The sequence below is a fragment of the Lissotriton vulgaris genome, chromosome 5, assembly GCF_964263255.1.
Source record: "Lissotriton vulgaris chromosome 5, aLisVul1.2, whole genome shotgun sequence".
Classification (NCBI taxonomy): domain Eukaryota; kingdom Metazoa; phylum Chordata; class Amphibia; order Caudata; family Salamandridae; genus Lissotriton; species Lissotriton vulgaris.
The window spans coordinates 969554459-969581233 of NC_141693.1; the positions used below are offsets into that span (position 1 = coordinate 969554459).

Genomic DNA, 26775 nt, shown 5'->3' on the forward strand with positions numbered 1-26775 from the left:
TACAGGAACGCGAGGAGGACCGGCGGACATGGCACGGGGAGGAGCGGTGAGGAGCGGCGGACAGGCTGTGAGGAGCGGCAGACAGGCAGTGAGGAGCGGCGGACAGGCGGGGAGGAGCGGTGAGCGGCGGATGAGGTAGGTTATTTATTTATTTATTTAGCAGCAGTGAGCAGCGGAAAAATGAAGCAAAAATGAAAATCGTGAGCAAGAGGAAGCAAACAGAGCATTACAAAAGTGAGCCAAACGGTGCATTACAGGAGGAAAAAGTGACGTGTGCAGGTTACAAAAGCGTACATCATGAGCAAGAGGAAGCAAGCGGAGCATTACAAAAGTGAGCCAAACGGTGCATTACAGGAGGAAAAAGTTACTTGTGCAGGTTACAAAAGCGTAGAAAGTAAACATAGAGGTATAGGAGGAAAAAGTGACGTGTGCAGGTAGCAAGAGGAAGCAAACGGAGCATTAAAAAAGTGAGCCAAACGGTGCATTACAGGAGGAAAATGTTACGTGTGCAGGTTACAAAAGCATACAAAGTAAATATAGAGGTCTAATACTGCAATATATGGAGGAAAGCTACGGGGGACCCACGGACAACGTCGGGGCGGGCGGGGGCCCTGAAGCCTAATTTCTCCCGGAAAACGTCGGGACGGGCTGCTAGTAATATAATAAAGAGAGAGCCCAAACCTTTGAGGCGGGTAATCTCACGAACCACAGCCCCAATCACAACACCCAATACAGCGTTGGAAAGGGCAGTTGCAGCAGAAGGACATAGGCTATGCAGACGCCCACCATATACATTTAAAAGGTAAAAGAACCGTGCCAGCACAGTAGTCCCTTGTGGCCTTGTCTGCGTTGTGCTGTGGGCGTGTGCTGGGGGCGTGACAAACGCTGGGGGCGTGCGGTACGTTCCGCCCTTCATGCCATGTCTCATATCGGGTGCTAATCCCACCCTGCTCCCTTTAAATACCCCTGCACCCCATAATCATAACCCACCCGTACTCCTTAAAATACCCCAACACCCTTAAACACTAACCCATCTTAACCCTATAAATATACCCTGTACCCCAAAACCCAAGCCTGGCCCTGAACCATATAAATAATCCTGTACCTTAAAACCCAAACCTACCCCTGAACCCTAAAAATACCCATGTACCCCTAAACCTAGCCCTGAAGCCTAAAAATACCACTGTACCCCAAAACCCAAACCTGCCCCTGAACCCTAAAATATCCCTGTACCCCAAAACCCAGCCGTGAACCCTTAAAATACCCCTGTACCCCAAAACCCAAACCTAGCCCTGAACCCTAAAAATAACCCTGTACCCCAAAACCCAAACCTACCCCTGAACCCTAAAAATACCCCTGTACCCACAAACGTAGCCTTGAACCCTAAAAATACCACTGTACCCCAAAACCCAAAACTACCCCTGATCCCTAAAATACCCCTGTACCCCAAAACCCAGCCCTGAACCCTTTAAATACCCCTGTACCCCAAAACCCAAACCTACCCCTGAACCCTAAAAATACCCCTGTACCCCAAAACCCAAACCTAGCCCTGAACCCTAAAATAACCCTGTACCCCAAAACCCAAACCTACCCCTGAACCCTGAAATACCCCTGTACCTCAAAACCCAAACCTAGCCCGGAACCCTAAAAATACCCCTGTACCCCAAACCTAGCCCTGAACCCTTAAAATACCCCTGTACCCCAAAACCCATACCTATCCCTAAACCCTAAAACTACCCCTGTACCCCATTACCCAAAACTATATCTGAACCCTTAAAATACCCAAACACCCCAAAACATATACCTCAGTACCCCAAAACATATACCCCTATACCCATACTTACCTTATCCAAACATAAAAAAAAACATGCTTTTACCATTCATGCATTTACAACGAATTTCGTTGTAAATGTATGCGTGGTAAAAGCATATAAAATGTAATGCCATGCGTTATAACGGCATTGTGGAGTCATGGTACTTTCGTAATGAAAGTATGCGAAGTGATGGCATGGGGAAAGAAAGTTGTGGAATTATGGGTGTTTACCCTCCCCCGGTAAGTACATTGGTGGCACGGCGGCCCACATCTCCAGCAACATACTCATATTTTTTCACCACCCATTTGAAAAATGCACAGGTCTCTCTTATTGATGGCCAGCACCGACATACACTTTTAGACACACCTCCCGCCACAAGTTCTAGAATTGTGAACTTTAGAGCTGGGGTGCTACGTTCGAATCTCGGCATCAGTTCAACATCCTGTGATTCCAGGCAAATCGCTTTGTCTCCCCATGCCTACCACAAATGAATGTGTTCTTCTGTAATGTAAATTGTGCTCATGCCATGTTGTCGAGTTTGCGCTATATAATATTGCAAGGAAATATAAAGTAGGGAAACTCGAGTTCACACACTACTGAACGCGCACTCTTAAGTGCATCAGCAGTGCACTGTGAATCAGAGCGTTTCACAGGCCTGTCACAGAAAAGAAATGCTATCAAAACGAAATCCTACAAAACAATATACTACTGGCCGGTAGCAATTCATACCCGGACAACGTCGGGACAGGCTGCTAGTCTATACTACTATTATAAAGGAAGAACTTTGAACCTTTGAGGCGGGTAAACTCGGGAACCACAGCGCCAATCCACACACCCGATACATCGTTGTAATCGTCAGGGTGTGCAGATGGACATAGGCTATATAAACGTAATAAATATACGTTATTAAAAAAATGTACTGAAAAAAAGTAGTCTCTTGGAAGAAGCGCCGGCCGCGACGTGCGTGCCCGACGTGAGGAGCGTTGGAGGAGCGGCATACAGGAACGCGAGGAGGACCGGCGGACATGGCACGGGGAGGAGCGGTGAGGAGCGGCGGACAGGCGGTGAGGAGCGGCAGACAGGCGGTGAGGAGCAGCGGACAGGCGGGGAGGAGCGGTGAGCGGCAGGTTATTTATTTATTTATTTAGCAGCAGTGAGCAGCGGAAAAATGAAGCAAAAATGAAAATCGTGAGCAAGAGGAAGCAAACAGAGCATTACAAAAGTGAGCCAAACGGTGAATTACAGGAGGAAAAAGTGACGTGTGCAGGTTACAAAAGCGTACATCGTGAGCAAGAGGAAGCAAGCGGAGCATTACAAAAGTGAGCCAAACGGTGCATTACAGGAGGAAAAAGTTACTTGTGCAGGTTACAAAAGCGTAGAAAGTAAACATAGAGGTATAGGAGGAAAAAGTGACGTGTGTAGGTAGCAAGAGGAAGCAAACGGAGCATTAAAAAAGTGAGCCAAACGGTGCATTACAGGAGGAAAATGTTACGTGTGCAGGTTACAAAAGCATACAAAGTAAATATAGAGGTCTAATACTGCAATATATGGAGGAAAGCTACGGGGGACCCACGGACAACGTCGGGGCGGGCGGGGGCCCTGAAGCCTAATTTCTCCCGGAAAACGTCGGGACGGGCTGCTAGTAATATAATAAAGAGAGAGCCCAAACCTTTGAGGCGGGTAATCTCACGAACCACAGCCCCAATCACAACACCCAATACAGCGTTGGAAAGGGCAGTTGCAGCAGAAGGACATAGGCTATGCAGACGCCCACCATATACATTTAAAAGGTAAAAGAACCGTGCCAGCACAGTAGTCCCTTGTGGCCTTGTCTGCGTTGTGCTGTGGGCGTGTGCTGGGGGCGTGACAAACGCTGGGGGCGTGCGGTACGTTCCGCCCTTCATGCCATGTCTCATATCGGGCGCTAATCCCACCCTGCTCCCTTTAAATACCCCTGCACCCCATAATCATAACCCACCCGTACTCCTTAAAATACCCCAACACCCTTAAACACTAACCCATCTTAACCCTATAAATATACCCTGTACCCCAAAACCCAAGCCTGGCCCTGAACCATATAAATAATCCTGTACCTTAAAACCCAAACCTACCCCTGAACCCTAAAAATACCCATGTACCCCTAAACCTAGCCCTGAACCCTAAAAATACCCATGTACCCCTAAACCTAGCCCTGAAGCCTAAAAATACCACTGTACCCCAAAACCCAAACCTACCCCTGAACCCTAAAATACCCCTGTACCCCAAAACCCAGCCGTGAACCCTTAAAATACCCCTGTACCCCAAAACCCAAACCTAGCCCTGAACTCTAAAAATAACCCTGTACCCCAAAACCCAAACCTACCCCTGAACCCTAAAAATACCCCTGTACCCACAAACGTAGCCTTGAACCCTAAAAATACCACTGTACCCCAAAACCCAAAACTACCCCTGATCCCTAAAATACCCCTGTACCCCAAAACCCAGCCCTGAACCCTTTAAATACCCCTGTACCCCAAAACCCAAACCTACCCCTGAACCCTAAAAATACCCCTGTACCCCAAAACCCAAACCTAGCCCTGAACCCTAAAAATAACCCTGTACCCCAAAACCCAAACCTACCCCTGAACCCTGAAATACCCCTGTACCTCAAAACCCAAACCTAGCCCGGAACCCTAAAAATACCCCTGTACCCCAAACCTAGCCCTGAACCCTTAAAATACCCCTGTACCCCAAAACCCATACCTATCCCTAAACCCTAAAACTACCCCTGTACCCCATTACCCAAAACTATATCTGAACCCTTAAAATACCCAAACACCCCAAAACATATACCTCAGTACCCCAAAACATATACCCCTATACCCATACTTACCTTATCCAAACATAAAAAAAAACATGCTTTTACCATTCATGCATTTACAACGAATTTCGTTGTAAATGTATGCGTGGTAAAAGCATATAAAATGTAATGCCATGCGTTATAACGGCATTGTGGAGTCATGGTACTTTCGTAATGAAAGTATGCGAAGTGATGGCATGGGGGAAAGAAAGTTGTGGAATAATGGGTGTTTACCCTCCCCCGGTAAGTACATTGGTGGCACGGCGGCCCACATCTCCAGCAACATACTCATATTTTTTCACCACCCATTTGAAAAATGCACAGGTCTCTCTTATTGATGGCCAGCACCGACATACACTTTTAGACACACCTCCCGCCACAAGTTCTAGAATTGTGAACTTTAGAGCTGGGGTGCTACGTTCGAATCTCGGCATCAGCTCAACATCCTGTGATTCCAGGCAAATCGCTTTGTCTCCCCGTGCCCACCACAAATGAATGTGTTCTTCTGTAATGTAAATTGTGCTCATGCCATGTTGTCGAGTTTGCGCTACATAATATTGCAAGGAAAAATAAAATAGGGAAACTCGAGTTCACACACTACTGAACGCGCACTCTTAAGTGCATCAGCAGTGCACTGTGAATCGGAGTGTTTTACAGGCCTGTCACAGATAAGAAATGCTATCAAAACGAAATCCTACAAAACAATATACTACTGGCCGGTAGCAATTCATACCCGGACAACGTCGGGACGGGCTGCTAGTTATCTAATGCACCGAACAACTTCAGTCCAATAAGCATCCTGGCCTCTCGCAGTCGAGCGGTAAGCATGGGGGTTCCTCGGGGTTCTATCCTTAGTCCCATGCTTTTCAACCTGTTTGTGACAGCTTTGGCCAGGATGATCAGGTTCTAGGGCTTTGATGTGGTGTTGTACGCTGACGACACCCAGCTATTAATTACCTTAGGCCCTGACCCCCTCGGCACAAAGGCCCGGTTTAAAAACTGTATGATCCATGTTGATAATTGGATGTGTACCAATCACCTCCAACTAAACGGAAGCAAGACTGAGGTCATCCTCTTTGGCAAGGCGGATGAACACTGGTCTAGTGATTGGTGGCCACAGAAACTGAGCCCATGTTCATCCCCTAAATCTGTAGTGCGTAATCTTGGAATGATCATGGACACTCAGTTGTTTGATGAAAAGCCATGCCAACCAGGTAATCGGCTTTTGCTATGGCTTATTGCATAAATTACGCAAAATCTTTCAATGGATTCCTACTGAATCCAGGAAACCATTGTTCCAGGGACTCATCATGAGTCGCATTGACTATGGCAATGCCCTGTTGGCCTCCATAAACGAAGAACTCCACTCTAAACTTCAAGTCTTGCAAAATACCTCAGCCAGACTGATATTAAACCTCCATGCAAGAGCTCCTTCTGCGCCCAGTCTGAGATCCCTCCACTGGCTCCATATCAAAAAGCGTTGTTGTTTCAAAATACTCTGTCTAGTGCATAAGAGTATTTATGGAGCCAGGCCAAGTTACCTGGCCAACAAACTTGTCTGGTATACACCTAGGAGGACACTCAGATCTAGTTCTAAACTTCTTCTCACTCCTCGAAAGGTCCTTACCGCCAGAAATGGTGGATGATCTTTCTCCTTTCTCGTTCCTGTCTTCTGGAATAAGCTCCCCCCCATCTCCCTGTCATCACGGATCATAAGTCCTTTCATACGGTATTAAAACTTGGCTTTTCGATCATCTTTAACTCTGCATTTCCGACTGTCAGTTTTCATGGATTCCTCGCTAGAGCCATGAGACCCCATGGTGATATGTGCGCTTAACAAATGCCTTTGACTTGAACTGACTAGAATAAGATGAGCCTGAACACAGTAAGTCAAAGAAGGGGAAAGACCTGCCTGCAGAAGTTTCACTGAAGGGCCCACTGTATCCGTGGGGCTGTAGGGTGTACCAGGGAAATCTGGAACCATTTCTAAAGTGGTAGCATAACCTTCTTGAAGGCTGCAATCGACTGCAGTTGGTAATGGCCCAGCGATCTCTTGGCACATTATAACCAGAACTGGAACTGGGTCTGAATCGAACATGGAACTGGGGATGGACCCATCAAGCGCAAAATGTGAGACTTCTTTCTTGAAGCTGAAGTGTCAAGGAGGTGAACTGCAGCAGCCCTTGTCTGGTTTACTGATTGCTAGCTCTAAGGCACTGGCAGTTATAGCAGACAGATGGATAGTAGGCTGGGTGGGTCAGATGGAGCAAGATGGATGTTAACTCATCCAATCTGGGCAGAGGCGGTCCTTGCAGAATAGCCAGAAGCAGTCTTTGAATTATGAAATTCCCAGTGTTTCCAGATTGCAGATATTCTCAAGGCTAATTGCCCTATTTACTAGGCCTAAAGGTCTAAAGTGAGCAATGATAAAGAGAAAATGCCCCACAATGGCTTTTCTACTGGGTGCACCGGGTTGCATGGATGCCCCATCTTACCGAATGTCCATCCATTTAAAAGATACAGCTCTCTAGAATTTGGTGCTACTAGGGCACCACTTAGACATTACATCCATTTGAGCACTAGTAACACCTCTGTATTAACACTGACTATCGGACCATTAGAGTTGTAATGTCTCTTTCTAAAACTGTGTTCAGTAAGCACTGTTCACCAACCACAGGATCACCAGTGGCTGCATTACTTGGGTACTTAAACACTGACTTTGAAAAAAGTTCTTTGGCACCCAAAAACAAGCATCATTGGTAGGTTGGTAATTCCAATGGTCTTTTGGATGGTGAGCTTTTTGTTGTTTAGAGCTTTTTCTGGGCTTTTGAAACAAATGTTCATTAATTTCTGTCAAGGCCACAGAGAAAGTAGGATCTCAGGTTGTTGCATCAAAGTAGAACTGACAACTTTATAGCATTCTATCTAACACCATGTGTACTGAGAAAAACTATATTAGTAAATAAAATTGAGATCCAAAGGCCTCTGAAGACACCCAAGAACTCACAATCTTCCCCCAGAGGATAAGATTGGTTATTGGTGCACAATTTGAATTGTCATGCCTTAAAGTACTTTACAACCGGTCAACTATTTTATGTCGATTGTACGGATCTGAAAAAAAACTATTCATACAGCTACATTTCAAATATACAGATGCAATATAAAATCACAATGCATAATATCACAAAGCAGAATTAAAAATTGCCAACGCTACCACTTAAGTAATATACAATTAATTAAGGTTGTCGTTTGGCTGCAGAAGGTGATAGAATTTTCTTTTTACTTTTGCTGATCACCATTTTCAGATCCATACGCTTCCTATAACAAAACAAAGACCTCTACATTTTAAAAAGATGTAGCTCTGCTATAGCATTGCATTGCTTATGTGTGACTACTGTGTCATAAAAATGTCAGTCTGATACCTGCACTGAGTCAGGTGTACAATAACAGTATCCTGGTTATGGAGTTAGAGTGCAATGGTATGGATGACAGTGGGACAGTAGTGGTAAACATCCTTACCAGCCAACCATACTGTCCAGCAATTGCTGTCTGCCACAGGGCTCTGAGAAAGGTCTCATAATATGCTATATACTTTAAGAGAGTTTATTAATTGTTAAATGCTTTTTTTTATTGTTTGCGGTCACCTTTTCCTACTCACAAACACCACCATTGTGCCCACATTTCTTTTTGTGATCTACCTTTCTTTGGAACTATACACAGCTTTCTGTTTGCTGTCCATAGAACAAAATAGGTAAAATACCTGATTATAAGTGACCACAAGATCTCGAACACTTATTGAATCCATAAGACTGTCCTTTTTCAGCTCTATGGTAATCTCTCCATGAGATACAGACACCTCTGTTGGCCAGTACTGAAAGCATTTCTCCTGCAAAAACAAATCAGGAAATTAATGCTCATTCTTCTGCACTGTTTCAATACAATCACAGCTGCTCTGTAGGAGTGAGGCCTGGTTAAAACAAAACAGCTGATTTTATTTGTGCTTCACCATTCCAAAACAGGGCTGTCAATTGTCAAATAAAGTGTAATCGCCCATGCCAAAGACAGAATGCGAGACTCAAAATAGAAATAGAATGTCAAAAAAGACTAACAAGTTTTACTGGTCAAGGAAATGAATGAACATAGGGTGGAATCCTGATGGTGGTAATAGGAAATCGTTGGTAATATACGATGTTATTGTTACTACTTTCTCATTCCCATTAAAAGGACAATTATGTTTTCTCACTACATTTCAATTTCCAAAATTAAGCTGAAATATGAATTATTTTGAATGTTTTTTACAAGCTCCAATCCGTCACAACGTACAAGAAATGAAATTAGAATAGAACAAAATTATAAAAAATAAAACATGTCTCTAGTATCATTGCAAGCAAACCTTGAACTAAGAGCACATGCCCATGTGGATTCAAAGGCATTTGCTTTGATTACATTACTATGTGTAATAGTCCATTTTCAATAAATAAACCATAAGATGTCTCTGATAGAGCAGGAACATTTAGCTGAAAATAAGTGTCTTAAATTGTGCAAAATATTAACATGAAAATACTTAAAGAAAATGAAATTGAAGAAAAAGTGCCCTTTAAAGGTACAAATTAATAAGCACTCATTTATATCGTAATTACATTGTCGAGTCAGCCTAGGCCTCATTTATTTCTCCACTTCTTTCTTTCTTTTCCTTTAACTTTCTTAAATACCCAAGTGTTTTAGCAGATGCTGAACTGTGCTGTATTAAATAAATAATGCACTTTGACTTCATCAGACATCATCTTTGTAGAATTTGCTGACTGTAAAAATGTATTCCTTTCCTTCCTAAGCTACATGTTCTCATTGTATTTGGTTAGATTTTAGCTGCCACATATTCACAATATTGGATGAAAGTAATGTTAGTAGATGGTGCACAGGATAATGATTACATTCTGAAGAAATTCCCTGAGGTGTTTGATGTAGGATTTAAACATCATATTAGGTTGAAGGAGGGAGCAAAGCCGGTGGAGCAGAAAGTGAGGAAAGTGCCACATTTGATGATGGACCGCTTAAAGAAAGAATTACGCAAGTTGTTGGAGTTAGGGGTAATTGAGGATAATAAGTCATCAGAATGGCTGGCTCCCGTAGATTGGGCACTTAAGGATAACAGAAAATGTTTGAGGATGTGTGTTGATTTAAGGGACCTCAACAGAAACATCTGGGTGGACAGCCAGCCTTTCCCGAATATTGGGCAAGAATTATCTGTTGAAGGGGGCACGTTTGTTCAGTGTGATGAATTTATCAGCGGCGACCATCAAGTGCCATTGAGTGAAGAATCCAGACCCCTTACCTCCTTAGTCACCCCTCTGGGGGCTGACAGGCTTCTTTGCATGCCATTTGTGCTCACATCTGCGGCAGCGTGTTTCGAGAGAGTGATGATTAAACTTGTGGAAGATATTAACCAAGTTAAGATCTTTCCAGATGACATACTAGTGTATGGAAAAGATAAGGAGGATCATGAGAGGAAATTGTTTAAGATGCTAGGTAGGTTAAGTGATTATGGATTAACTGGGGAAAATAGAAAAATGCCAGTTAAAGAGTGACAATTTGTCTTACCTTGGGCGTACCATTTCTATGGATGGCATGAACCCCAAACCCTATTTGGCTAAGTCCCCAGAAACTTCCAACAAGGACGAGGGAAACTCATTCCTTGGGTTGGCAGAGTATTACCACACGTTTATCAAGAACTTTGCGAGTGTAACACCCTATAATGCTACTATTGAAAAAAAAGAGATATATTTTCGCGGTCTGGGAAGTGTAGGGCGGCTGTTGACATTGTTAAAAAGAGTATTGGTAGGTTGCCCAAGCTAGGGAACTTTAATGTTGCTAAGAAAACATTCTCGACTACGGATGCCAGTTTGAAGGGTCTGGAAGTGCTACTGTCCCAAGTTGTTGATGGGGAAGAGAGAGTGGTTGAGTTCACCTTCTGAGCCTTGACGGGGTCCGAAGATTTACAAAGATGGAGTAAATTTTACAGCGCTGATGTAAACCTGATTGAAAATTGGCTAGCAAATTGAGAGCTTTGCAGACAGGGGACTCCATTGCGACAGAGTACCCTGTCTGCCAAACTCAAAATCATGTCCTTACATAACAGTATGTACACACACACCCACACACACATGCATACATACACATACATACACAAACAAGTATCCACTCCATATAAATTTACGTGTAGTTCGTTGCTATTATTTTTGTTACTATTAATATTATTAATAATAATAATAGTAATAACACCATCAAAACAACAATAATAATAATACAATAAAAATATTAGTATTTGTGGTAATAGTAGTAGCAGAAGAAGTAGAAGTAGTAGTAGTTGTAGCAATTGTCTTAGTAGTAGCATGTTTATTATTATTATGTGTAGATTAACAAGCCGTATTCTCCCAAAAAACAAGGTTTGGCAGACACAGTGACTAAACTGGTTAATTTGTTTTGTTTCAAATTCTGCTTCAACTAAACACTTTAAACTGTATGCAGACTATCAACATTAGCATAGGATAGTATACCTGTTCCCTTTCTTGTAGTTCTGTTAACATGACAATTGTATGAGATTTCCATTCCCACACCATTCTCCAGAAGTCCTCTACTGTGTGTGGAAGTGGTCCTTGTGTCGCAATAAAATAATCCTTCTGACGATAGCCCTGCAATAGAAAAATAAGAAAAGATAATTTATCAAATAGCAAAGGGGATACTCCCAGTATTGGTGGCCGCCCTTTCCCATGCCTGGTGCATGCTGATGACATTGTTATCCTGAATGTAACTCCCAAGGGCTTTAACATTCGATTAGCCTCTTTATGGCAGTTTGTTTCGCCTCATTTTTTAAAACTCAGTGTCTCAAAACGTAAGGTACTGATTCTTAAAGGCAGTAAAGTTAGGAAGTTTTATTACGATGCCAAGGCTCTGGGCTCAGAGAAGCTGGAGATAGTAAAATCAAACATCCTATTTGCTAAAAATAATGTTGGGGGTATGAATGAAAAGGATCACATTAAGCCCTGTTCATCCAAGGTCTTATCGCATGCCAACTGACTGGGAGCTTTTTATGATGCAATGGGTTGGAGGCTCTTTTTTGCATTTTTTATCTGTATATAAGGTACACGTTCCGCAATGCTTCTGTATGCTGTTGAATTAATCTATCTGTCCAGTGGGACTTCTAAGAGAAGATGGAAGGCCAAATTCAGCGTAAGTTGTGTAATTTTCATTCATCTGCCCCTGTACCTGCGTTGACTAGAATTTACCATTTTTTAAATGTTTCTTTAAATGTATCATATTGACATTTATATGGTTTTAGGGGGACCTCGCCTGAGTTCTAAATGATGAATAAATATTGAATTAAATGGAATTGAAAACTTTGCTTCACATAGCGTCCTTCACGTTACAAAATCTTATTGTTGTTCATCATCTCTCACATAACCAACACAATTTTGGTTTTGGTTTTGGTTGTATGTGGGTGAGAATATGTTTATAATGATTAGTCAATCAATTTCTTCTTAAATGCATATTCTAATGTCTGAACATGTTTGTAATAAGAATATGATCTCAACTATTATCATTCGTTAATCACCCACGTGCATTTAGTGTGCCTCAGTTGAAAGGGCAGTATTACAAACATCCACACACCAAAGGAGGGCGAAATGCAGCAAAAACGTTAAAAACAGAAACAAAAAAATACTTTATATGACAAAACGAGGCAGAAAGAGAGCACACTTGGAAGAAACCCCTATGTATGCAAGAGGAGTGATAAAATGAGCATAAATATGGAGAAAGAGCTTGAGAGATCCCAATAAGGAAAACAGTGCCCCTCATCATATTTCAGAAGGATAGTGCAAGTAATCTCGGAGCTTCTTAACCATAAAATGGCATCTAGCCTTCAGTTTCATTCCTGTATACAATCAAAGAACTATAATGTGACTTGCAGTACTTTATAATTGTACAATTAGGGGTTCATATATGTGGTCCTTATCAACTGTGACAGGGCAGAAGGTTGCCCAATTTTCATACAAGCAACATGTCGTAATCAACGAAGGCAGGCACATAGGATGAAAAAATGTTTATTTAACTGGGCCATCAAATGCAGAGCAGCGACAGTGCAGCTCTCAGCTTAACAGTCAATCCTCAACCACCCAGTGCATAACCCTTGTACATTAACGTTCTGCACTGTCACCACTGACCATTTTCTAGTTTTACAGAATCTCCTTTAACTTCAATCACATTGATGGGCACAGAAAATTTAGGCCCACCTTTCCATACTTGAACAGGTTTTTTAACCCACACACAATCACCAACAACCAACTTGTAGTAATCTATCTTTTATGTCTATTACTGTGCATGCTCCCATATTGCCATTCCTCTACTATGGATACAGAATGCTTATGTTGGAACATTCCTTGTGTATTCTGGTTTGGCAGTTTCCTGGAAGCTGTTGGGACTAATGGTCATTAAACTACATCTGACCTACCTACTGGTGTGTACTTGGAGTTACTTCAAATTGGCGACGAGGACTGACCATTAGTACCATATACCCACGTGTGTTGCAGCTTCATCTACCAATGGATACTATCCTGTGAATTTTTTTAATATTTATCGCTGATGGGATTGTGGATCTCAGTGATAAATCATCTTCGAATCAGTAAAGAAGTGGTTAATTGAAGCAGTGTTCATCCAGGAACAAGATAAGGAATTGGAATCTGTCATTTGTGTGTAAATCGACTCATGAAATAATCGTATCGAAGTCTGTTTGGAAACACGACGATTTAAAAGAAAAGAAGTTTTCAGCTTTTAAAAGACTGCTGTGTGAAGGTTTGCAGTGACATTACAATTTCCTTGGTGAGTTATTGCTATTTTTAATGAATAACTTACGTTTGACTCGTTGTGCACAGTGAAAGGGTCAAGAGAAGTCTAACGGTTTCCAGCGATGTGCTCCACTTGACAGACAAGGCTCAACTGATGACTTAAAAGAATCTTCTTCAGCACTTGGTGATTGGCGGAGTCGTCACAGCTGATCTGTGTTTACGTCCTCATGTGAAAGAAGTCTAGAATGCATTGAGCATAAGGGACAGATTACACATTGTTGTCCGACTTTTATTTTTATAAGGAAGCCAGCGTTTGTCACGTGCTCATGCGCAAGAAGTCTGCAACGCTTTCAGTGTAAGGGGCAGATTAACATTGTTTTCCTGCTTTTATTTTTATTAGAAAGTCAGCGTCTGTGAAGCCCGTGTCTGTACGGCCCGCAATCAAGTCTGTGGTGATTTACAGCGTCGGGGGTAAGAAGCAGCTTCTATATTTTGTCTGACTACTATTTTCACTCAAGTCAGTGTTTGTGTGGTGTTTTAAGCCCGCGTACAAATCTATTTGTGATTTACAGCGTCAGAGACAAGATACAATTTCTACTTATTATTCTACTTTTATTCTCACACGGAAGACAGTGTTGGTACAATGTTTTGAGCCAGTAGTGAGGTATATCCAAGACTCACAGTGTCGTTTTACAGGATCTAATCAACCATACTGAGGTGAAGTCATTTTTTTCCATCGGTGGAGTCACATACAGTACTAGAGAAATAAACAATCATTTCTACAAGCAAGAGGATTATAAATATAAAAGCTTACTTAAGCTCAAGTTGACTATAATATCTGGTCTGCAGAAAATATATGTGTATAAGGTTTAAATGTGAGCCAAGTAGTATTTTTATTTTCCTGTTATTTATATTAGAATTGCGACTGTCATCAGTTAACACAGGTTATCGATATAAAAATTTATACTAGAATTGCGGTGAACATTTAAATCACTACAATTTTAATTCAAGCATTATTTATTTTCTGAAGACTAGCTAATTCATCTCTATTGTTGATAACATGCAGAATGTTCAAGGGCCTCCTCCTTTTTTACAGCTCCCAGGGGATCCACCTGTGGTTTGGAAAGTATGGTTTTGTGCATTTGAAAAGTATTTGGGTGCAATTGGAGGTAGTAGATTTAGTACACAAAGGAAAACGTTTATTTTGGAACACAATTTAGGAATTGAAGGACAAGCTGTTCTTGAACACCTTCCTCCCATAGTGGTGGGGGAGGGAGAAGATGACTTAGATAAGTTCCAAAAAGTTGTTTCGAGTCTCCAAAAACAATTTGCTGTTGAAAAAAGTTTGATGGTAGCAAGGCATAAGTTTTTTACAAGAGAACAGGAAAAAGACGAAAGCATAATTGCTTATTTTGCAGCATTACGCATACTTGCATCTGAGTGTGAATTTGAACAGTTTACTTCACAATTAATTCGTGATCAGATTGTGGTTCATACTAATAGTAGAAAAGTACAAGAGAAATTGTTAACTCTTAAAAATCCATAACTGGATGAAACAATATCTATAGTTAAAAGCATTGAGCTTTCGCAAAAATCGAAGAGAGAATTAAAACCGGAGACAAATTTGGTGAATGTTGTGATAGAAAATGAGGAGAAAAATGTGAAACCTCAAATTCAAATTAAGCAACAAGCTGAAGTTAAGGGTCCTAAAGTAGTACCCTATAAGTATGATAGGAAAAATTTGGTGTCTAAAAATTCGTGCAAAAAGTGTGGGTTTGCATCTCATTTTGCAAATGTTTGTCCAGCAAAAAAATACCACTTGTCACAAGTGTGGCAAACAAGGGCATTTTGCACCTGTGTGCAATTACAAGAGTAATGTTGGTGTGGTTTGTGATGCACAAAATGAGAGTGAGCCGGAAATTGTGAGTTCATTAACAGATTTAGTAGTGGTAGTGAAGGATGAAACGGAAGACTGTGTTGATCCAATTGTGGAAATGTTAGTAGGCAATAAACCACTTGATTTGTTAGCTGATTCAGGGGCACACATTACAATGATAACAGATGAGTTGTTTGAGAAGACTTGGGAAAATAAACCGCTCAGTCCACCAGATAGAAGTCCAGTATCATATGAGGGTAGAAGAATTGAGTTATCTGGTGTGTTTGAAACTTCTTTGGTTTTTAAAAATAAAAACATTCAGGGTAAAGTGTATGTAGCGAGAAAAGGCCTCAATATATTTGGGTGGTATCACCAAGGATTGTTTGGTATGACATTAAGACCAGGTGCTAAAGAGCAGGTTTCTATAGTGGAAGATTTAATGATTGAGGATTCATTAGTAGTATGGTTTAATAAATTTCCTAAAGTATTTGGAAATCAACTAGGATGTGTTTCAGGTTTTAAACATCTGATTAAAGTAAAGGAGAATGCTGTCCCTGTGAAGCATAAATTGCGCAATGTTCCATTTAGTGTGAGGGAAAATTTAGCATTGGAATTTAAGAAAATGTGTGTATCAGGAGTTATTGATCCGATTGAAGCGTCTCTTTGGTTGTCTCCCTTAGTAGTAAGCCGCAAACAAAATGGCAGTCCTAGGGTTTGCATTGACCTTCGCAGTGTTAATGAGGAAATTTGGGTGGATTCACATCCTCTTCCAAGGATTGATGACATATTATCAAAGTTTGCTGGGGCAAAGGTTTTTTCTAAAATCGACTTAGCCTCAGCATACCACCAAATTCAATTAGATCCGTCATACAAGCATGTTACTGCCTTTGTTTCACCGATTGGCACATTTCAATTCAGAAGGATGCCGTTTGGTTTAGCTTCGGCGGCATCTGTTTTTCAACGGGTAATGGAAAAGGTTTTGGAGGGTGTTGAGAATACAGTGGTTTACCAAGATGACTTCTTAGTAGCAGATGTCAATGAAGAAATACATCATTGTAATTTGTCAGCTGTCTTGACGAGATTAGAGCAGAATGGTATTGTGGCAAATAAACAAAAATGTACTTTTGGGGTACAGTCTATTGAATATCTGGAGCATCAGATTTCAGGTGAAGGTATCATACCTAGAGAAGGGTTGATCCAAGCGATTGTTGATGCTCCTAGTCCTACTTCTAAAGATATGGTTTCATCATTTTTAGGAATGTGTGAATTTTGTTCAAAATGTATTCAGAATTTTTCAATGAAGACTGTAAATATGAGACAATTACTCAAGAAAAGAGCAATTTTCAGATGGGATGACATTTGTGAAAAAGAGTTTATTAATCTAAAGACAGATCTGGGATCTTGTAAGATGCTCACACCTTTTGATCCTGATTTAAAATGTACAGTTTCAGTCGATGCGAGTATGTATGGATTGGGAGGAATGATTACTCAGTTTAAAATGGGTGAGGAACAAACAGTGGGTTTTGCATCAAGGGCCTTACGGCCAAGTGAAAAAAACGACTCTGTTATAGAGCGTGAATTGCTTGCATGTTGTTGGGCAATTGAAAGATTTAAGTGTTTCTTGTGGGGGAAAAGTTTTGACCTATTGACTGATCATAAGCCTCTGATCCCCATTCTTCAAGGGAAAGTGATAAAAGAACACACTCCACGCATTGCGAGGCTTAGAGCTAAATTACTTCAATATAGTTTTACGGTGGCACATATTTCAGGTGGAAAGAATACACGGGCGGATTTTTTATCTAGATTTCCCATTCCTATTTCTGATCATGAGTTAAACAAAGACCATGATGAGGATTGTCTCTTTGCAGCTATTGATGTTTGTTCAGTGGGATGTTTTACGGAACATGAATGGTTTTTTGCCATGGAAATAGATGTTACTCTGAAACAAGTTAAAACCTTTATATTAGAGGGTTGGCCCAAAGAGGAACATTTAGAAAAAGATTTGCAGCCTTTTTCAAAGATTGCTGATGAACTCACTGTGGAGGAAAGTGGTATGATTATGAGAGGTGATAAGTTTGTTCCACCTGACAGTTTGAGAAATTGCATAATCAAATTTGGACATGAGGGGCATCTGGGCCAAACTAACACTAAGAAGAGGATTAGGAATTTCTATTGGTGGCCATCCATGGATCGGCAAATAAACTCTATCTATGAAGTTTGTTTAACCTGTAATGCCAGTGATAAAGTTGTGAAAATTGTGTCTCCTCCTACACAAGAGGTGCCTAGGCCAGATGGTCCTTGGTTAAAATTGGCAGTGGATTTTGTGGGACCATTCAATATTGATTTTGATTTTTCAATTTGTATAGCGCGCGAATGCCAAAAGGCGTCTTGGCGCTGAGATTCCCACTGACTCCTAAGTATGTAGTTAGGGCTGTTTAGCAAAAAGCCATGTTTTGACTCCCTTTCTGAAGGTTTTCAGGGATGGACTGTTTTTCAATTCCAGCGGTAATTGGTTCCACATTTTTGCCGTCTGCACTAGGACGCTTCTGCCTCCCCAGTTTGTTCTTCTGTATCTGGGTACTTTTAGGAGTTTCCTTTGTCCGGATCTCAGAAGTCTATTTGGCTCATACAGTTGTAGGTGTGTTTTTAGAAATTTTGATCCCGTTCCATTTATTGCTTTGTATGCCAAGCATAATGACTTAAATTCTATCCTACTTGCAATTGGGAGCCAATGCAAACTCTTAAGTTTGTGGCTTACTCTTTCGAACTTTGGAATTTCCAATATCAGCCTCGCTGCTGCATTCTGCAGGCGTTGTAATTTAAGAAGAATTTTCTTCCTTGCTCCGACATATAGACCATTTCCATAATCCAATCTGGACAAGGCCAATGCCGTCACCACTGTTTTCCGAGAGTCATGCGGTATATAAGGTAGTATTTTTCTTATCATTTTCAGGATGTACCAGAGTGATGATGCTAGTTTGCTTGCTTGAGCGTCAAATGAGAGGTTAGTATCTAGCATTATTCCTAGGTTTTTTACCTTTTCCGACGAATCTGGGCATCTTCCCATATCTGTGGGCCACCATAAAGGTGACCATATGTTTGTGTCACCACCTAGTATCAGTACTTCACTCTTATCGCTGTTTAATTTCAAGCAATTTATTTGCATCCATTGGCTGATTTTTGTCATGCAGCATTGGAATTTTGCTGCTGTGTCTTGTACCTCTTTATTTATTGACACCACAATTTGGGTGTCGTCGGCGTAGGATATAGGGGTGAATCCCTCACTTCTTATTATTTGCGCGAGTGGGGCTACATATAAATTAAAAAGCGTGGGGCTCATCGATGATCCCTGCGGAACTCCGCATGGCAAGCTGAACAGATTAGACTTTGCTTCTCCTGATTCAACTGAGAATGTTCTATTTTCCAGATATGAGGCTATAAGAGCACAGGTTGACTCATGAATATTTGCTGTTTTTAGCCGTGTTATGAGGATTTCGTGGCTAACCGTATCGAAGGCCGCCGATAGGTCAAGTAATATCAATGCGGCCTTCGATCCGTTATCCATTATTGTCCTGAGTTCCTCCACTGCTGTGATCAAGGCTGTCTCCGTTCCATGCTCCGCCCTAAAACCAAATTGTGAATGGTCCAGCCATTCTCCGTCCATCAGATGTTGGGATAGTTGTTTATTTAGCAGTTTCTCCAGAATTTTAGCGGCAAAAGGGATCCTGGCTATTGGTCTGTAGTTGATGGGATTTTCGCCGTCCAGATTGTTTTTTTTTAGCAGTGGCCTAATGGATATCATTTTCCATTCGTCAGGGAAGGTGTTGGTAATGATAATTTTGGAGAATAGTTTTTCCAACACCAGGCTTAGTTCAATGGAGCAAGCCTGCATTATTCGGGGTGGGCAGGGGTCTGTTGGGCTACCTGAGTTGCAGGTAAGGATTTCTTTCTGTATCTGCTCAGCTGTAGGGGGTGTGAAACTAAAGGCTGGTATTAGGTCTTGTTGAGTTTCTGAATTAATTGAGTGGGATATATCTTTTTCCAGAGTTTCACTGTTCTGATTTTTAAAGGAGTTGTATACTGATGAGACTTTGTTAACAAAGAAGTCACCAAGTGTATTGCAGAATTCCGATGACAGTGCTTCCTGATTATTGTTTTCAAACTTTGAAAGTTTTTTGACAGTGTCAAAAAGAGTTTTACTGCAGTTTTTTGACTCATTAATTTTATTAGTGAAGTATCTACCTTTTTCTTCAATTATTAATTTTTTATAATTATTTAAGGTGACATTATATTCTTGTCTGAGGTGGGCGTCGTATTTGGTTCTCCATTTTTTCTCTGCTTTTCTGCAAATTTGTTTTTGTGTTCTTAACGCATCTGAGAACCAGGGTTGTGATGGGGTTTTTCTTTTCACCGTTACCTTTTTTTGAGGGACAGCCGAATTGACTGCCTTATCTATCCACTCATTAAATTGTTTACAGGCTGTATTACAGTTATCGTCCAATGTGGGGTAGGATATTTGGAGTTTCTCCTTGAACGCCTGGTTGTCAATTTTAGACCAGTCCTGATATGTTACCTGCCTAATAATGTCCACTGGTCTTCCCGTCTCCTTTTTAATTTCTAGCGTAAAGGTTACTAATTTATGATCTGTCCATGGAATAGGGAGAGTCTCTACATTGTGTAGGTTCTGACACGACGAGAAAATCCCGTCTAGTGTATGTCCAGCATTATGAGTTTCGACGTTGACTTTGTTTTCCAGGTCAAAGTTAGCCATAGCATCAATAAATGCTGCTATCTTAGGGTCTGATTTTTTCTCTAAGTGTAGATTAAAGTCACCTAGGATGGTATAGTCGGGACATGTCACACTTGATTCAAGAAAGGGGCTTAGTAAGTCGATTAAGGGGGTTTTCGCACTGGGTGGTCTATATATTAGTATTCCATTAAAAGTGTAATTATCTGTGATCTTTATTTGGAATGACAATGTTTCACAGTCTGCGGTATTACCTTTGTCTGAGGTTTTTACCTTCAATGAATAAATACCTAATAAATTTAAATTTGGTTTGGTGGTGGCGGATTACTTCAGTAAATGGTGGGAGGTGCACTTCATGCCTGACCCAAATTCAATGGAAGTTATCAAATTGTTTCAAAGCTTGTTTGCAAGGGAAGGTTTTCTAAAGGAGATTGTGTCAGATAATGGAGTTCAATTTACTTCTAAAGAAATGGTGAGTTTTTTAACACAATTGGGAATTAATCATAGAAGGATGGCGCTATATCACCCACAGGCAAATGGTTTTATTGAGAGGACGAACCGAATTTTGGTAGAATGTATTCAGTGGGCAGTTTCATCGAAGATTGACATCAAAGAAGCGGTTCAAAGCATGTTGTGGGCCCATCGCACTACACCAAGCAACATTACTGGTTCAAGTCTTTTCAAATCATTGAGAGGGAGGGAAGCGTCTTTCCATTTATGTCCAGCTTGGATGAAAAAATGGGGATCTACTCTTAATGTGAGGGAGGGTGAATCTATGGCTAAGTCTGAATTGGATTGCGTGAGAGAGGTAACAAGTGGAGAGGCAGTGAGCAATAGTCAGTTTAAAAAGGATACGATTTTTGTTTCTAAAATAAAAGTGGGTGATTGGGTCAAAATTAAATCACCTCATAATGTGCCAAAAGGTCTATCTAAATTCAGCTCTCCTGTAAAAGTTGATGCTGTTGCCAAGTGCGCTGTTAGAATCAATGGGAAAAATTGGTGGAATCTTTCACGCATTTATAAATTGCCTGAGAAGGTGATTTCACAAATGGGAATTGATGAAAGTGATTAGAAAGAGAATCCTAATAGCAATTGCAAGCTTGAGTATATTCCACCGAGAAGGAGTAATAGGATCCGGATTCAACCTAGACGGATGGATTTATAATGTTTTTATGTCTTTTCGTTCTCCTTTATAAATACTCATGGAAGGAATAGTAGGATCTGTGTGAATTTCTTGTGATTTTCTTGTTTTTAATTATATTCTCATTTTGCTCTCTTTTCTTCTCTTTTTAACTCATCAGTTTACTGTTTATTACATTTTAGGTTATAGTTATTAAGTTTATATTGCATATCTGTTTTTATTTAGTTTAGTAAAGAAGGGAGATATTGTAGTAATCTATCTTTTATGTCTATTACTGTGCATGCTCCCATATTGTCATTCCTCTTCTATGGTTACAGAATGCTTATGTTGGAACATTCCTTGTGTATTCTGGTTTCGCAGTACCCTGGGAGCTGTTGGGACTAATGGTCATTAAACTACATCTGACCTACCTACTGGTGTGTACTTGGAGTTACTTCACAACTCAAACTCCTTTGTCTTTTTCCTGCTGTCGAAATAAGATTTCTGTTTTTCTTGAGAAGAGTATACACACTTCCTAACAGAAGAATCTGTCCTATAACTACCCTTAACCCACTTACTCATCCAACATGGAGAAAATATTGTGGTTGCTCTTCGTCCACGCAACAACTCAAAAGGTGAAACACCAGAAGAAGAGTGCAGAGTTGTGCGATAGAACCAGAGCAAGCTCCTAACTGAGTTGACAACAGAACACTTGTCGGCTAGAGCCCACTGAATACATTCCCCAACACTCTGTTCATTCGCTCCACTAAACCATTCATTTAGGGGTGGAAAAGTGAAATTTTAAGATGCTTGACTCTACTAGTGACAAGAAAATCCTCAACTTCTTTGGCAACAAATTGGGGACCATTATCAGTCACCAGAAATTCAGGGAAACCTTCCTTCAAAAATTATCTTTAAGAAATTCATAACTGTCAAAGAAGTCACTTGTCTAGCAAACTTGACTTCTGGCCATTTGGTGTAATAATCCATCAAAACTAAAGCAAATTTACATGAAGAGTCTAAAGCATGGAAACGACCAATAATATAAATTCCTAATTTGACCCACAGTGCAGAAGGCAAAACAATGGGAGACAAGGGAGGAGTAGTCAACTTAGCAGAATAGTCACAAATTGAGCAAACAACACAAGACTTAACAGTATCTTCAACCTCCTTATCCATGTTGGGCCACCAGAAAGAAAGTCTGACACACCGGAGGAATGAGTTCATCACTCCTCATATGAGTTAACCATCCTCAATCGACAACTCGTCGGCTACTTGCACATAGGTCTTAAATTCATCTTTCAAATTTCTCTCTTTGGGCCAACCTGTCTCCACATATCTCATTACAGATAGCAAAGATGAATCCTTGGCCAATGCACCACGCCAATCATGCTCGGTCATCGCACATATTTTAGGAATATCAATAGCAGCTACAATGTATTGTTCCTTGTCATCTTCAGACACACCAAGATGATCTTCCGTAATATTAGAAGAACAGGACAGGTAATCTGCACACTAATTTTTACAACCAGGGATATACTGAGGATAAAAATTAAACTGAAGCAATTTCGATGACAAGCGAGCAATACGAGGAGTGAAACCCCTAACATGTTTGCCACTTAAAATGAAAATCAATGGCCTGTGGTCAGTCTGAAGACAGAATCTTCTTCCCCACATGAAATTTCTAAATTTCATGACAGCCCACCAGCAAGCCAACAACTCCTTCTCGGTTACAGAATATTTTGTTTCTGACTGAGATAACACCCTTGAAGCAAACCCAATTGTCCTTACATCATCACCCTTGGTCTGGGTTAGCACAGCCCCCATACCAACATTACTTGCATCGACAGTCAAGGTACATGGAATATCAGGGTCATAGTGTTTCAACACCCTGGGTGATACTAGTTGTTCTTTTACCCAATCAAACACTCTTTGACATTCATCTGACAATTCAAAACTAAAACCATTCATCAGCATCTGAGAGAGTGGCCTCAATTTAGAAGCAAAATTTTGTACAAACCATGAATAAAATTCACATACGCCCAAAAATGACTTGAGAGAAGCTTTGTCAGTATGCGGTTTAGCTTTCACAATGTATTCCACCAGACTGGTCTTTGGAGGCACACCCTGCTTTGTAACAAGGTATACTAAATATTCCACTTCATCAGTCAGAAACACGCACTTGTCACTGCGGAGTACCACACCTTTAGATTGAAACCTAGATAATACCTCTTCTAAGATTACATCATGGCTAGACCTGTCAGGAGCAAACATTAGAACATCATCCCATCCTCGTTGCCAAAAAAGATGTTTTAACAACGAAGGCAGGCAGGTAGGATGAAAAAACGTTAACTGGGCCATCAAATGCAGAGCAGCGACAGTGCAGCTCTTAGCTTAACGGTCAAACCTCAACCACCCATTGCAGAACCCTCGTACATTAACGTTCTGCACTGACAAAGGTTCTATGCAATGGTTCACAAGCCTAGCTCGCTGAGAGAGAAACAAGAGATATTACACAACAATTGTCAGAAAACAAATAAAGGGGGATAGAAGTGCTAGGGAGACAAAACACAGGCTGCTGTTATCATTTAAAAGAATAAATTGATTAGGTGAATATGCTATGAATATACGTATTTTCACAGCCTTATAAAGTCTGAGGTGTGTGGGAAACAGTCTCCTATTTTCTAAAAGTTATTTCCACAGTTTATAGGCATGACAAGAGAAATACTAGAGCCTTTAAAATGTATGGTGGTTCAAGGAGTGGAAAAGACTGGGGAAGAGAATGCAAAGCCAAGAAAGCGGAGATAAAATTATCTCCCTATTACCTAGCCGTCGCTAACACCAGTTAGCGACAGCTAGTAGGAGATAGCGACCATCTTGGGCCCCACTTTGCATGTCAGTGATATTTATCACCAATGACATGCAAAGTGGGCGTGCCAAGATGTTAGCGACTGGAAACAGTCGCTAACATCGCTATCTCCTATTACAAACTTTTAGAGATATTCGCGCTAAGCGCGAATATCTCCAAAAGCTAACACCTGCCCTGAGCAGTTCTTAGCCATGTTATCCAATGGGAGGTGGATAACATGGCTAAGAGCATTAGCTCGATAATGCATGAATATCGCTGACTTTTCAGCGATATTCATGCATTGCGGCCGATTTTTATCGCATTTGCGATAAACCTTGGTAATACCAAGGTTTATTTGCGACAACAATCGCCGCAGCTCAGCTGTACATTTATGTCACTAACCAAGCAATAGCGATAATTATCGCTATTGCTTGGTAATATGCCCCGCAGTTCCTTCAAACTGACTTCTCCAAAGTCTCTCCTTTCTGGTCAAATCTGGAAGATGGAGATGTTGTGCTGTGAGGACATTAGGACCCTGCAGCACAGAGTAATTTTAAGTCCACTAGGAGGACCCCTGATAGCACTTCCTACCCCAAAGGCAGCAGAGGAAATATGGGGAGGAGAAGAACAGGTGTCATCAGATGAGAAGTGACTGTATGGATGGAGACAAGCTCCCCCAGAGCTACAGAACAATGTAGCAGAGATGGTATTGCGATAATAAAATGAGAAGTAGCAAATCTACCTCTTTCTAGTGTATTTCATACAGCCTGCACCTACGAAATAACAGGATTTTCAGTTAATGTCCTTGGCTATTGATGTTTGCCATAGTTCCTTCGGAAACAGGGGGTCAGTGTGAAGCGTTTAGCCATGGAGCATTTTCCAGAGCCAAACACCTCCTTCAATAGAGATGATGTCAACTGTTTCTTGAAGGGTCCATGGCTATGTAGTGTTTACGGAGTGGCGTGTTATTATTCCACCATTATAAAACCCTAATGCTTTTTGTCCCCATGTTTCTTGTGGTTTATGCTTGCTTGTACAAAAGACCTCGACTGGAGGGATGTAGAGGGATCCACCACAGATGAAGATATTCAATTTGATTATATGTTTCACTGGGAGCCAATGTGGTTCTTTCAGGGATGGGGTAGAACTATTCGGATTTTCTCTGATCCAGACACCGCTTGTCTACTTGAGTTTTGGGATTTTTTTTCTTTCATGCACTATTGGACCTAGCCCTTTTTGCAGGGCTGTTCCCAAACTGTGGGCACTTCAACACTTTGACGAGTGCTAAAGGGCATGTACTCGTTCCTGTAAACTTGGTATGATTGGTATACACCTGTTTGGAATATTTAATTTACCTAAAAGTCCCTTGTACAGTGTTACCCCATATACCCAGGGCCTGTAAATTAAATGCACCCACAGAAGTAGCCTTTCAAACTGGTTTCAGGCCCAGTTTACTGCCAAAGTGACTTGGCATTTCAAGTGCTTGCCAAATCTGAAACTTCTTTTACTATATATAGGTCACCCCTAAGGAAGGCCCTAGGTAGCCCTATGGGCAGGGTGCTGTGTAGGTAAAAGGTAGGACATGTGTTTTTGTTGTGTGGCATGTCCTGGTAGTGACTAACAGCCTATTTGATTTCCCACCACTGCTTTGAGGCTGCTACTCTCATAATTTGCATTGGGAATTCCGTGATATGTGTTTCAGTAATAATTTCTAATCTGGAAGGAGTGGCATTGCCATGTTTGGTATGTTTGGAATAGCGGTGATAAATCCTGCTTATTGGTGAAAGTAGATTTTGTATTACTATTTTAGAAATGCCACTTTTAGAAGCGGGCATTTCTGTTTGCTTATGACTCTTTGTGCTTTGCAGTCTGACTCCAATCAACGTCTGGTTTAGACTGACAGGAGCCTGTTTTGTTAATTCACTCCAGGCAGTCTCAAAGGGAGCTGATGTGTGCCTTGCATATACTGATGGGTTGTCCTGAACTAGAGGGGTGGGAGGAGTTGTCACCTGCACCTGAATAGGCCTGCCTTACAGAATGCTGTCTACGCACCCCTGTAGTGTGTCTGGAGCCAGGGATAGGGATAGGGATTGAATGGGGGTGTTGTGCACTTCTAAAGTTTGTATTGAAGATACCTCCACATCAAAGACATTATGAGTATAAGTACAGTGGCTCTGACCCCATGATTTTAGACACTGGTTGGGACTTGTAACCTGACATACTGCACCTTTCCAGGGGTCTATTGAGCTGCCAGAAGGAACTGCCTGCCTTGCTGTGTGGCCTGCTGTTTGCTGTGCTGCAGGAATGACTACTACTTTGTCCTGCCCTATGTGCTGGCCTGCTACCTGTTTCCTTGCTCGGGTGCCCCCAAGTGACTCCAAGGAGCCCTGCGCATGGTGATGGCTGTGTCTGCTTCTTGCTTTGGAAACCAGCTAAAAACCTGACGATGGCCCTCGGACATGTGAATCTGGCCTCTCTAGTCACCGGAAATTAACACGCGGAGAGCCCTTTATTTGGGATTAGATTTGGCCTGAAAAATAGCGTGTGGTGAGTGCTTCATTATGGCCTGTAATCTGTCCTAGCATGAAGTGCAGTTAGAGTGCTTTATTTAACCCACGCTCCCCGAAGCTAGGAAGCCCCTGCAGTGGCAGAAGAAGCCGCCTGCATGGGGCACAGCCTATAAGCGAAGCCGAG

At 41.3% G+C, this 26775-nt stretch overlaps 1 protein-coding gene across 2 annotated transcripts in view; it reads right to left on the reverse strand.

Annotated features, from left to right (window-relative positions):
* PTPRE (protein tyrosine phosphatase receptor type E) overlaps positions 1–26775 on the reverse strand; it is a 934466-nt gene that overhangs the window by 76362 nt on the left and 831329 nt on the right. For both annotated transcript variants that reach the window (XM_086922566.1, XM_086922567.1), the window contains 2 exons: positions 11208–11342; positions 8414–8539 (listed from right to left, as the gene is read on the reverse strand). In XM_086922566.1, the coding sequence (XP_086778692.1) occupies positions 8414–8539; positions 11208–11342 (261 nt within the window). The remainder of the gene's footprint in view (positions 1–8413; positions 8540–11207; positions 11343–26775) is intronic.